This window comes from Erpetoichthys calabaricus, chromosome 1 (assembly GCF_900747795.2).
Source record: "Erpetoichthys calabaricus chromosome 1, fErpCal1.3, whole genome shotgun sequence".
Classification (NCBI taxonomy): domain Eukaryota; kingdom Metazoa; phylum Chordata; class Cladistia; order Polypteriformes; family Polypteridae; genus Erpetoichthys; species Erpetoichthys calabaricus.
The window spans coordinates 244,418,700-244,431,722 of NC_041394.2; the positions used below are offsets into that span (position 1 = coordinate 244,418,700).

At 37.8% G+C, this 13,023-nt stretch overlaps 1 protein-coding gene across 1 annotated transcript in view; it reads right to left on the reverse strand.

Moving 5' to 3' along the window:
• fgd6 (FYVE, RhoGEF and PH domain containing 6) overlaps nt 1-13,023 on the reverse strand; it is a 178,924-nt gene that overhangs the window by 33,853 nt on the left and 132,048 nt on the right. The window contains exons 9-11 of the mRNA XM_028813419.2: nt 9,012-9,062; nt 6,375-6,433; nt 6,209-6,280 (exon numbers count right to left, since the gene is read on the reverse strand). Of these exons, the coding sequence (XP_028669252.2) occupies nt 6,209-6,280; nt 6,375-6,433; nt 9,012-9,062 (182 nt within the window). The remainder of the gene's footprint in view (nt 1-6,208; nt 6,281-6,374; nt 6,434-9,011; nt 9,063-13,023) is intronic.

The window sequence follows — 13,023 nt, forward strand, 5'->3', positions numbered from 1 at the left end:
TATAATAAATTCAATATTTGGACTTTTATCTGGTGTCTGACATCTGGTCTGAGGGTTCAAGGGGTCACGGAGACCTTAAACTGTCACAATTATATATATATATATATCTATAGGTTTTAAAATAAGTTCAATTTAAAACGTGACAAAAAACATAACATAAAAACATCACCGTTGCATCAAGACAAACTTAACAAAACTAAATTCAACCCCACCCATCAAAAAAAGAAGGAGAGAAAGGCCAACAGCCAGAGTAAAACTTTAGAGAGTAGTATAGAAGGAAATGAGTCATTCTCCTGAGTATAAGTGCTTATTCTAAAATATTATTGATTAGATCCTGCCAGGTTTTAAAAAAGTTTTGAACAGATCCTCTAAGAAAGAATGAGATTTTTTTCCAATTTCAGATAGTATATAACATCAGTTACCCACTAACTTAACAGCAAGATAAGTCTACGTACGAATAGTGAAGTAAAGGCAATTACAGTTAGTTTGTCCTTCTCCACCTTAATTCCATCTGGGGGTACACCTAACACAGCTATTAATGGATTAGAAGTAATTGCGACAACAAGGCTGTTTGATAGGCATTTAATTTTTTTGTCCAGAATGATGTTAATTTTGTACATATCCAAAACATGCGGCCTAGTAAATCTGGAGCTTGACTGCAACATTCGTGGCTTGGATCTTGTCTTGGAAACATTTTGGACATTTTTAAACAAGATAGATGTGCTCGATAAAAAATTTTAAGTTGAATAATTGAATGCTTTATATTTACTTGTGATATTTACCCCTAGATATTTAAACTGATCTGCAATGATAAAATGGGAAGGTGTCCAATCTAATGCTGTTAGCTAGAGATTTCACTGGAAAAAGCACACTTTTGTTCTAATTTTGAATTCAGATATCTTTTGAAATTCTGCTAGTAGTGTTAGGACTGTAGGCACTAAATTTTTTGGGTCTGATATATACAGTACCATATCATCTGCACACAATGATATTTTCTGCTCAAGTCCTACTCTGAAAATATCTTATCTCAGATGCATTTCAGAGGTGAACAGCCAATGACTCAATGGCAGAGGTGGGTAGAGTAGCCAAAAATTGTACTCAAGAGTAGCGTTACTTCAAAATAATATTACTCAAGTACAAGTAAAAAGTAGTCATCCAAAAAATTACTCAAGTAAGAGTAAAAAAGTATTCGGTGAAAAGATTACTCAAGTACTGAGTAACTGTTTGAACATAATAAATGATTTATTTTTTAGAAATGTTGTAATAAGACAGACACAAATATAAAATAATGTGCAAATTCTGCTATTTTCAAATAATAAAATAAAAAATGAGTACAAATAAATAGTTTCTTTACAAAATAAAGATGCACAAATAAAGTTCCAAATCTCAGTTTTTCACAACAAAGCTTTTGAAGCCAATACCTACAGTAGGTAACATGTATGTTTGAACAGTGCAAACTACTTACAGTGACAAGATATACTGTACACTGACAGTATAATACTGTAAATTCACTTTGTGGTGTAGCGGGTCCGCAGCTTCAAAAAAAAAAAAAAAAAAAGGCCAGTTTCAAATCCATAAAGCCGTGTCACTCTCCATAGGCGCAATTGCACGACCGCGAGGAGTTAGTGAGGTATTCGGAGCGAGTCACACCTGCATGTGCGATCGTTCTCAATTGCTTCATTGGCTTTCTGCAGTGTGTGATATTAAGGCCCACGGAGAAGGGAGTGTATATATACGGGATGGCACAAAAAAAAAAAGAAGGGGCAATGAAAGAAAAGGAGAAAAAGAAAAGAGTCTGTAGGGGACCGGCATCGTCACACACTTGCCCTCCAAATAGCACAGCTGGTAGAAAATAACATTAGAACAAGACAGCTTGTGCACGTACAAGAAGTCTCACTTTACCATGATAGTCTGTGTCTGTTTGGTTAAAACCTGCTTGTTCTTCAGTGAAGTGATGGTTAAGCTTCAGCAGGAGATGGCTCTCAAGATTCTTGCAGTGAAGCTGTGACCATTTAGCAGTAAACAGGAGCCCTGCATAACAAAGTCTCTCACAGGCTGTAGATGCAGGACGTTTGTGTGTGGCCATGTGACTACATAGCTACATCTGATTTGTGAAACGGAGTCATGTGATTATTGTTGCCACATCTGATTGGTGAAACGTAGTCATGTGATTATTGTTGCTACGTCTGATTAGTGAAACAGTCATGCAGTAGATCCACTGGCAACTTCTCTCTGGCAAAAATATAGCGTATATAATGGGAAAAAAGTAACGATTCGAGTGTTGCCCAATGTAGAGGAGTAAGAGTAGCGTTTCTTCTTCACAAATGTACTCAAGTAAAAGTAAAAAGTATGGTGCAGTAAAACTACTCTTAGAAGTACAATTTTTTTTACAAAAGTTACTCAAGTAAATGTAACGGAGTAAATGTAACTCATTACTATCCACCTCTGCACAATGGTGATGGCAAATATCAGTGGAAATAAGAGGAATCCTTGTCTAGTGCCGTGTTCTAGTTTGAAGTATTCTGAGATCATGTTGTTAATACAACCTGAAGCTTCTAGACTGGTATACAGTAGCTTTATCCATGCACATATGTTAGAGCCAAACCCAAATTTATGCAAAATAGTAAATAGGTAATCCCATTCAACCATATCAAATGCTTTTCCTGCATCCAAAAATAATGAGATCTCTGGAGTGTTGGAGTTTATTGGTGAATATATTACATTAAATAGGTTTCGAAGATTGTAAGCCAAATGTCTACCTTTCATAAATCCGGTTTGGTCTTGTGATATTACTGAAGGGAGCACTTTCTCAATCCTTCTAGCTAGGACTTTGGAGAGTATCTTAACATCATTATTCAGAAATGAGATTGGTCTGTATGATGCACATTGTAATAAGTCCTTAGTTTGCTTAGGAAAAAAGGTAATTAATGCTTGGCGAGAAGTTTGACGTAGAATTTTATTGTCTATGGCTCCTATAAAAGTTGCTAATAAAAGGGGTGCTAACTTGAATGAAAATGTATTTATAAATTTCAGCACGGTAGCCATCAGGACTTGGTGCTTTCCCACTCTGAAGTGAGTTTATAGTGTCTAGTAATTCTGATAGTGTCAGAGGCTTATCCAATTCCTCTGCACCAAGAGTATCTGTATCTGTAATGTATCAAAAAACACATTAGATTGTGTCTTGTATTCTTTAAACTGAGTAGAATTCAAGGACATATAGTTGTCTCTAAATGTGTACATTATTATTTTTATGGCCAATGATTCTATCTCCGTCTGTGTTGGTGATTACTGATATTGCACTGTGAACTTCTTGCGTGTGGTTTTGTTGAGCTAAGATCTTATTAGCCTTCTCTCCATCTTCCTAGTAATGATGTTGTGATTTAAAAATGAGTTCTGTTTCTTTTGTTGTGAAAAGGTTGAGTTCCTAAATTAAAACTAATTCAAAAAATTGTACTTAAATAACCTTGTTGAGAAAGCAAGAGTCGGGAAGCTGTAATTCATAAGCAATACATTATATGTTAGTGAGAATCTTTCCTTTAAAATTTCTAATATTAGGTTCACAAAAGAACTGTAAGCAGCCTTTTTTCTTTAATAATATTGCATCATCTGAAAGAACCTGCATTCCAACAACTACTGCAGGCTTACAGGCTTAAACTAGGGGGCTCCGCCCCCTGCTCGCTTCGCTCGCCAACCCCTGGTGTTGGGAATGACAAAGAGCGTGATGTATGAATGAGATATAGAATAGTGTGACGATGTAGATGATGCAAATAGAAAGCAAACAATAAAGTGTGTGGCACAGTGTAAAGGTTTATTTGAAAATTTCTTTGTACACGCCGTTTAAGTGTAAAAGGTAATTCCAGCTCAGAACTTGTAAGGTCATTTAAGATGGTTATTGTTGTGATCAGAGTCAAGTTTGTCAGAGCTTAGAAAGAGTTGTGTCTTTCCAGGAAGTAATGGAATGACTTGGGTATTTATGTTTTCCACATTAATATTTTTTGGACATAATATAGTGCGTTGTGTTAAAAGGGGCATTTGGTCTAATGAGATTGCTGTTCCAAATCTCTCTGTAACTAAGTCGTCGCAGATAAAGGCTTGAGGAATTGTAATAATATGTGGCTGAAGTCCATCTGTATTGGTGAGTGTACCATCTCTCAGTTGTAATAAGCAATTGTTATGATCTGGTTCTGGACATCGTATCTTTTTTACTAACTGTATCTTTTGAAAGCAATGCCAATTGTCTGCGTATTTTAAGGTGCACTGAACAATAGCTGAGTGAATGGCATCTGGAAGAATAGCTAATCACTGTCTAAAATCTCCTCCTCATAAAAGTACCTTTCCTCCAAATCGAATATTATTATTCATAAACGTTTGTTCATGCCATTGAACATTCATCAATAAACAACATTTTTTCAAGACGGATGTCACGTGCAGTGCCACCGTTAATGTTCATAGTGGATTCCGATTTGTAGGATCTAATGTAGTTGATAAAGATTTCACTTTCAGGTACATCGTCAGTTATAAGCTTCTGTAGATATTCAGTATATGAATGTAAAGAAGGCAGTCTAATTTGACCCTTTTGACAACAACGTGTAAATGTATAACTTGTATTGCCAGTTGTTTCTTCAGGGAAGTGAACTGAATGACAATGATTGCAAATGACATTCATTAATCCGAATGAATTTTCCTGGTGTATGTTTTGCTTGTGCCGTTTGAGAGGCGCGTTGTTGCATGTGTAGTATTTGGGACGTGTTGTTTTGGAGCTGTAATCGATTTGCCTGTGCTGTGTGAGAAGCCCGTTGTAGCCTTCGCTGCCATTAACGTATGTCTGAGACGGGAGGTGTTTCGTTTTGAATCCGTGCCTGTTGCGATGCAGCACTTTGATTGATAGTTTGCGTCATGTGGATCTAGGATGTAGATTTGTGCATATTAAATGAACTATTGTAGGATCTAATGCAGTTCATAAAGTTTTTACTTTTAGGTACATCGTTAGTTAGAAGCTTTAGTTGAGCTTTGCGTTTTTGGAGTCGAGTCATTTTTTCTTTTAGAAACATGGATAAGTAATAAGGAGTATTGCACTCACTGTTAATATGGAGCCTTTTCTGCGGTTGAACGGTTAATAGTGCCTTATTGTAATGAGATCCACCTATGCTGCATAGCCGTCTATTTTGTTGTTTCTTTCGTGTTCGTGTGTTTGTTCCTGTTATCCTTTCCTTTTCGTTTTGTACCCGTGACCGTGTATTCATGACTTGTTTCTTTCTCAGCATGCGAAATATGGATAAGTAATAAGGAGGATCGCAGTCACTGTTAATATGTTTCCTTTTCTGCAGTTGAACGGTTAATAGTGCTTTATTGTAAGGAGATCCACCAATGCTGACACCTATGCTGTCTAGTGTGAAGGTGTTGATGTTCACTTTAGAATATGTGGCTTTGGGTGTCACTTCTTATGGATGTGTGTGTGTGTGTGTGTGTGTGTGTGTTGGGGGGGGGGCGGGGGGAGGGTACGGGGGGGTTGAGGATTGTTGTCGCGCGAGTGTCTTCTTTCTTTTTGTGTTCCTGTGTCTTGTTGAATCCCCCTTTGTGTGTGTCCCGTCCCTTGCTTGTAGGGTCTGTAGGGTGGTTTTGTGTTCTTTTTTTTGTGTTCCATGGGCTTGTTGAATCCCCCTCTTGGTGTGTGTCCCGTTCGGTGCCTGTAGTGGGGGGGGGTGCCTTGCTGTTGTGCGCGAGGCTCTTTTTTTTTTTTTTTGGGGCTAGTTTCGTGTGCAATGTGTTTCGTGCTTTGCCTGCGTTTCCTCATTTCTCCATTTTTCCTGTGCTCACTCCTTTTTTCTGTGGTCTTGTCCGCCTCTCGCGGCCCCTCATCCGCCTCTCTCGCCCTCTTTTGTCCGCCTTTCTCGGCTCCTCAGCCGACTCTCGCGGACTCTTTTTGCGCCTGCGCAGTACGTCTTTTTGCAGCTACGGCCCATTGCCGGATGTGCCTGCGTCCATCATCCGGTTTAGCATTCTCGGTTAGTAATATGGATCTGGAAGGTGTGAAGTCAATGACACAGCGCTGACAGTGTTGAGGATATGTTTATTCTGTCAAACTGACTTTAAACATTGCCCCCAAAGACAAAATAAACTACATATTAAAATTACAGTTTTAAAGCAACAAGATTTAAGATTTTTGTTCTAAGAATATCTTTTATGGGAAAACAGGAAATAAACCTACCCTTCCTGGTTGAACAATTTCATGATGGCCATTTAAACTATACTGGATCTGCATCAACTTTTGGAAATTATCCTTCAGTGAAATAGAACAAAATACATATTAATATTTTTCATCTATAAACTACAATAAATATTAAAACATTTTTTTATTTCATATAAAAACTTACCCCTTGCTTCATGATGTCATTGGCATGATTGGCCACTTCTATGACAACACTAAGTGCTGCTGTAATTAAAAATGAAAACAAAAAAAATATGTTTAAGAAAGTTTAAGAGTGGTTAACAAAAGGAAGGAAACACCAATACATCAAAAAAAGAACATAGTTCAAGCACATTCAGAATCAGCATATGATATGGCTACATCATGAGTGTCTGCTTAGAATTCCAGGAGCTAAACTTAAAGTGGTGAGACAGCCTTCTGATGTTATGCACCTAAAATCTGGAATAGCCTGCCAATAGGAATTCGCCAGGCTAATACAGTGGAGCACTTTAAAAAACTACTAAAAACTCATTACTTTAACATGGCTTTCTCATAACTTAATTTTAGTTTAACCCTGATGCTCTGTATATTCAATTAATTATCATAACTATTCATGGTGGCTCTAAAATCCGTACTAACCCCTACTCTCTCTTCTGTTTTTTTTTCCCCAGAAGTCTACATGACCATCATCATCAAGTCCTTCCATGAGAACCCTAAATACAAAGAGGACTGTTCATTTATGTTAGGTAGAATGCCCAGAGGGGGCTGGGCGGTCTCATGGTCTGGAACACCTACAGATTTAATCTTTTTTCTCCAGCCGTCTGGAGTTTTTTTTGTTTTTTTCTGTCCTCCCTGGCCATCGGACCTTACTCTTATTCTATGTTAATTAGTGTTGTCTTATTTTAATTCTTACTTTGTCTTTTTTTCTCTTTTCTTCATCATGTAAAGCACTTTGAGCTACATTATTTGTATGAAAATGTGCTATATAAATAAATGTTGTTGTTGTTGTAGAGGGCACCAAAGAACATGAAATAAACAGAGTCTCTGGCATTTTGGATACATGTTCTCCTTACAGCAAGGCATCAGCTGTGGCTACTGCTCATGCTTGTTAAGAAGTGTAACTGAACTTCATTTTCACCCTCTTATGAAAACAAAAAACAATGAGACTATATTGTCTCTAGCCACAGATGATAAAAAAAGCAAGTATCACCAGTGCAACATATATTGCAAATGTTATATGAGTTATTAATGCATCCAATTTTTTAAATATTATCATACAATTTAATATTACTTTGTATACATTTATTAATTTTGTTTTGCACAATCTAAGCAAAATAATTTTGAACTTTTACACAAAAAGTGAGTATTTCTGAAAAAAAAAAATTCAACCTACAGAAGTGATGCTTAAAAATGTGTTTAAGGTTTTATCCGTGATGAAACAGCAGATATTACTGTAATATATATGCAGGTATTACCTTGTTTTATTAAGAGAGTTAAACATTTTAGACATGTGTGAAATGTGGAACTGTGTGCATACTCTGCATACCCCAAAAAAAACGAGCCATTTTCAAAAGCAATCATTTTATTTAAAATATTTAAAAAAAAAATATTTCAAAAGTGTGTGTGGAAGACACACACTTGTCCAATCTCCTTTTGCATTGTCATGGTGAAGGAGCCATTCGCACGACTGACACAATTCCGGCCTTGTTCTCTGCACTCTGTCAGCCGTCTTAAGACCCCCAGATACTATTCTTGGTTGGCCATCTGAACCCTTGGAACAAATTCCTTGTGCACAATGCCTCTAATGTCAAAGAAACAAATCACCATCATTTTTACGTTCAATCTCACCTGTCTGGATTTTTTGGGCCTTGGTGAATCAAGATGCTTCCACTGGCTCGATGCTTGTTTGTTTCAGGGTCATACCCATAAGACCAACTCTCGTCACCTGTTATGACCTAGGACAAGAAGTCTGGGTCGCTTTCAAGCTCCATTTTCAAGTCTTTGCACACATTGAGTTGAGTGTTCCGCTGGTCATCTGTTAGCAGACAGGGGAGAAATTTGGCAGAAACACGCCTCATGCCCAGGTCTTCACTCAAAATGTGCTGAACTGAGCTCCATGTTACTCCTGTAGCTTCTGAAAACTTATCAATTGTGTAATGACGGTCTTCGTTTATTTTTTCACGGATTTTTGCAATGTTTTCGTCGTTCTGGCTGCTTGAAGGGCGTCCAAAACGGGGTTGATCCTCGATGCTTAAATTTTTGAAGCACGAAAACCATTCGAAAACTCTCGCCCGACTCAGAGCTTCTTCCTTGAAAGCCATCTGAAGCATTTGGAATGATTCCGTTGGTGTTTTGCCAAATAGAAAATAAAATTTCAAACAAGTTCTTTGTTCCGTCAAATCCAACATCACAATTTCAACAGGGTCACGAGAACAGCTTCTAAAAACAATGACTGCATGACAAGTGAGATTGTTTCACAGGGGTGTCTGTCTGGCTACTGACTGACAAAGGATGAGAGAACAAGCACTGACCTTTATCTAACCCCTTCCACTCGCCTTCCAGCCACACAAAAGCCAGTCTTATTTCTTTTGGGTCCCCCCTGGTATATTGCAGATTAATAATAATGTATTATGCAGTTGGATTTAAATAGATTGTCCAGTTATTTCAAAGTTTAGCTTAGTTTTCTTAATATAAGTGACAAACATACAGAATAGTGTTTAGTTGGTTCGTTGTTTTAAGAAAAGTGACACATTTTCAGATCAGCGACATACTGTTTTACTTTAGGAATTCAGAACAAACTGACTTCAATTTAAAAACAACTTACCTTGAGTGTCTTTATAATCTGAGGATCCTTCTACCAGGTTTTTTAAATAGTCTGAAAAAATAAAAAATCTGAAAAGTAATACTGAAGAACTAAAAGATAGAGAATAACATTGCAAGAATTCTCATCTTTTTATTGCAAGTCAAAGTGGTAACCACTATAGTTTTGGTTATAACCCCAGTCCAGGGCTCCAGATGGCGACTAAAATGGTCGCCAATGCGACTTGATTTTCTATTTTGCAACTAGTTTTTTCATTCCAGTCGCCGGTGGCGACTCTCTCTCTCAATCTAAGAAAAGTTTTAAATTTAAAGCAGCAGAAACAGCTTTTAATTATGAGCGAACACTCTCAGCCCGCGTCTGCCTTTCCTATTACACTATCACATGATTAAAGGCAAACCGAAGCGAGGCATCATCTGACACGCCCACTCTGCTTCAAACGTCATCTCGCTAACTGCTGCGGATAGGGATCTGAAATAGAAGAGAATCGGGCCACGACTACTCCTCGAATTCTGTCCTAACTTTCCACATAACACGCAAAATGTTCTAAGTTTCCATGTAACACGCAAAATGGCCAAACAAAAAATTTCCGACTTTTTCTCAATGCCCACATGTCCAAATGCTGCCTTGTCTACTTCTGAATGAACCGAAGATAATTCAGTCAGTGGGTTATCTGAGGTACAGCCACCGGCGTCCGGAAATGTACAGTTATTAAAGAATGACAACTCCGTCCCGTTAGCAAAGTCTTCTGCGCCCGCGGCTCCAACGCCTGGAAGATGGTTTAAAGTGGCTTGGTTACAGGAGTTCGATTGGTTAAGGTATGACAAGGGAAAGATGTATTGCAACTTTCGTGCACAAGCCGGACAAGAAATTGCTGGTAAAACTGAATTCATTTGTGGTACGAGCCACTTTAAAAAGGAAACTGTGAAAAAGCATGGTGAGAGTAAGAAACTCAAGAATGCCAGAGACTGTTTGATCGCTAGGTCTGCTCCTCGTGACACCCCCATAGCAAAGGCAGTGCAACGTGCTTGTGAGAAAGTGACAGAAAATGAGATAAAATAATTAAAAATAAAATTCAATGTAGCATATATGATTGCACTGGAAGAAATACCGTTCACAAAGTTTAAATCTCAAATTCTGCTGATGAAGAAGAATGGCATGGATATGTCAAAAACATATGATAATGATACAGCATGTGCAGAGTTTGTAGGTTGCATTGCAGATGAATTAAAAAGTAATGTGCTGGAAGAAGCTTTAAAGGTAAACTACATCTCTGTTATAACTGATTGTGGAACAGATGTCTCAGGGAAAGACAATGTCATCACATACTGTAGGTATGTATCTGATGGAACACCTAAGACTCATCTAGTAGGTTTGGCTGAGATTGATTATGGTCATGCAGAAGGGATTCAAAACGCCATTAAATCACTGCTTCAGAATTCTGACCCAACCAACCCAAATTGGTGGGTACATAAAATGAGTGGTTTTGGAGCAGATGGTGCAAGCGTGAACATGGGTGCAACAGGGGGAATAGGGGCACTTTTCAGAAAAGAGATAGGTGAACATGCTCTGTCTTTCCACTGTCTACTCCATCGGCTGGAACTGGCAATGCTAAACACACAAAGGTCAGTACCAATGATTGAAAAAGTTTATGAGCTTCTACAACTAGTGTGGAAAACGTACCATTTCAGTCCCAAAAGCAAGCGGGAGCTGAAGGCTATAGGAGCAGAGTTAGGATGCACAGTACGAAACCCATCAGCAGTAAAAACTCCGCGCTGGTTGCCACACATTTATCGGGCTCTCTCAGTTTTTCTCCATTCAAACTATGCAACAGGGGCAGTACACTGCTATGCATCATCATATGGAGCACCTTGCAGTCATGTCCAAAAACATAGACATAAAGGGAAGAGCCAAACACATTGTTCAGCAAATGGAAAGCCTGTCTTTTGTTGCCTTTTGTCACTTTTTACATGACCTTTTTTCAAATGTCTCAAAGCTGAGCCTTACACTTCAAAAAAAATTCTCTTATACTTCCTCAGGCAGTTGCTGCAATTGTGGGCTGTGTGGTAACAATTAAAGGATTGAAGGAAAATGCTTTGAGAGAAGGGAAGCTGCGGGAATTCTTACAGCACATAGGTTCTCAGCCTGAAGGTTCAGTGCAACAGGAAGGGCCATCAACAAGCAGGAGTGAGAGGGCTGCAAGTAGCCACACAGTCATAACCTTCCAAAATGTTAAATTGAAAGGCCCCCAAAATCAGGCCACATTCAGAAGTGATCTAAAGGCCGCAATTGAAAAAACAGTTGACATTACTGTTAAAGAATTGGAGATCAGGTTTGCAAACATGATGTCAAGTGTTACACAGCACAGACATTCAAAGGGATCAGAAATCATCAAGTCATTTTCAGTATTTTGTCATGATGCATGGACAGAGGACATTGATAGCTATGGCAAGTGTGAGAGACACACTTATTAAATGGTACAGAGAGCTCTTATCAAACAATGGCTGTGATGTCACAGCTGTACAGAAGGAATGGCTAATGCTGAAAATATTAGTGAAGGGTCAGTTTATCGATAAGACTTACGGTGACCTATGGACAGTGATGCTGAGCAAGGAGCCGTTCTGTACAGATTTTAAAAATCAGCTTCACTTAGTCGAAATAATTCTGGTGCTTCTGATATCTGCAGCTCAGTGCGAGCGAGGATTTTCAGCACAAAACAGAATAAAATCAAAAGTGCGCAACTCCCTAAATGTAGAAACACTGGAAGACTTGGTAAGGTTCAGTACAGAGGGCCCTACACTTGAACTTTTTGACCCAGAACCCAGTGTAAAGCGCTGGTTGTCAGCCAGCAAAAAAGCGCAGACCAAAGTATACTGGCTGGCCTAATGATGCTGATATTGTAATGGTTAGTGACAGTGAACTTGAAGACTAATTAATTTCTTTATATTTGTACACTCATTGTGAAATGATTATTTCAGAAATGATTGTTTATCATGTTTGTTATTGTGTTAATTCTTGTGTTATTATGTGTAAGACATTTTCAGTGTTTGAATTTGTAGTGTTCCTTACACATGTTGTGTATAAGACTCTGGACTTGAAGTATTGCTTATTAGTAAACATTTGCACTGTTCACATTTATGTGTCATTTTTTCTTCTGTTATTATTATCTATAAGACCTTGCAGAGGACACTAGTAGGCAGGTCAAATAGCTCAGATAGGAGAAAGGAAAGGCAGTGTGAGGTCGACCGAAGAAACAAATAAACAATACAAGTAAATATTATTTGTTTATTTCACATTTGGCATGCGGTAGAGATTATGGCTCCCAAAAAAAAGCATTTTTTGGGTTTAGGAGCCAATGGCTCCCCAAATTTTTTTTTCTGTCTGGAGCCCTGCAGTCTGAAGCAGAATATCCAAACTTAACTGAGCTACTTAATGGCTTTCTTGATAAAAAGACTACTGCATAAAGTACATTGTGTCACTTATGAACTACTGTAAAGGTGTACACATAGGCAGGGATTTTTATGAGTAAAGGAGTTGAATATTAAATAATTTAAGTATCTACATCCTTCAATAGAGAAGAACAATAAAAGATATGCACTTGCTTCCTCTACTTCTCTCAACAGTTACTTTCTTTTTCCCAGGTTTATTCAAAGTAAGTCAAACCTAACTTTCATGAAGTGATCAAACACATTATCCAAACTGTTAAATTTGGTTTTGGTAGTATCAACAAACATTTTGAAAACATACTACTTTATAATTACACAAGAAGGCAGCTATGTACATTGAAACCAGAAACACAGAGAATATCTCTTTCTACAGAGCTAAGAGCTAATAACCAAATTAAACTGGCACAAAATGTTAATTGGAGATTAACCTTTTTTCAACACCAAAATAAAATAGGATAACTATTTATATTGTGTATTTATATTGATACACTTAATGAATGGGATACAAATGAGATTAGTTTTCTGAGGCAGTCAGATCTGGTAATTCTCCATGTATCATTCTCCATACCTAA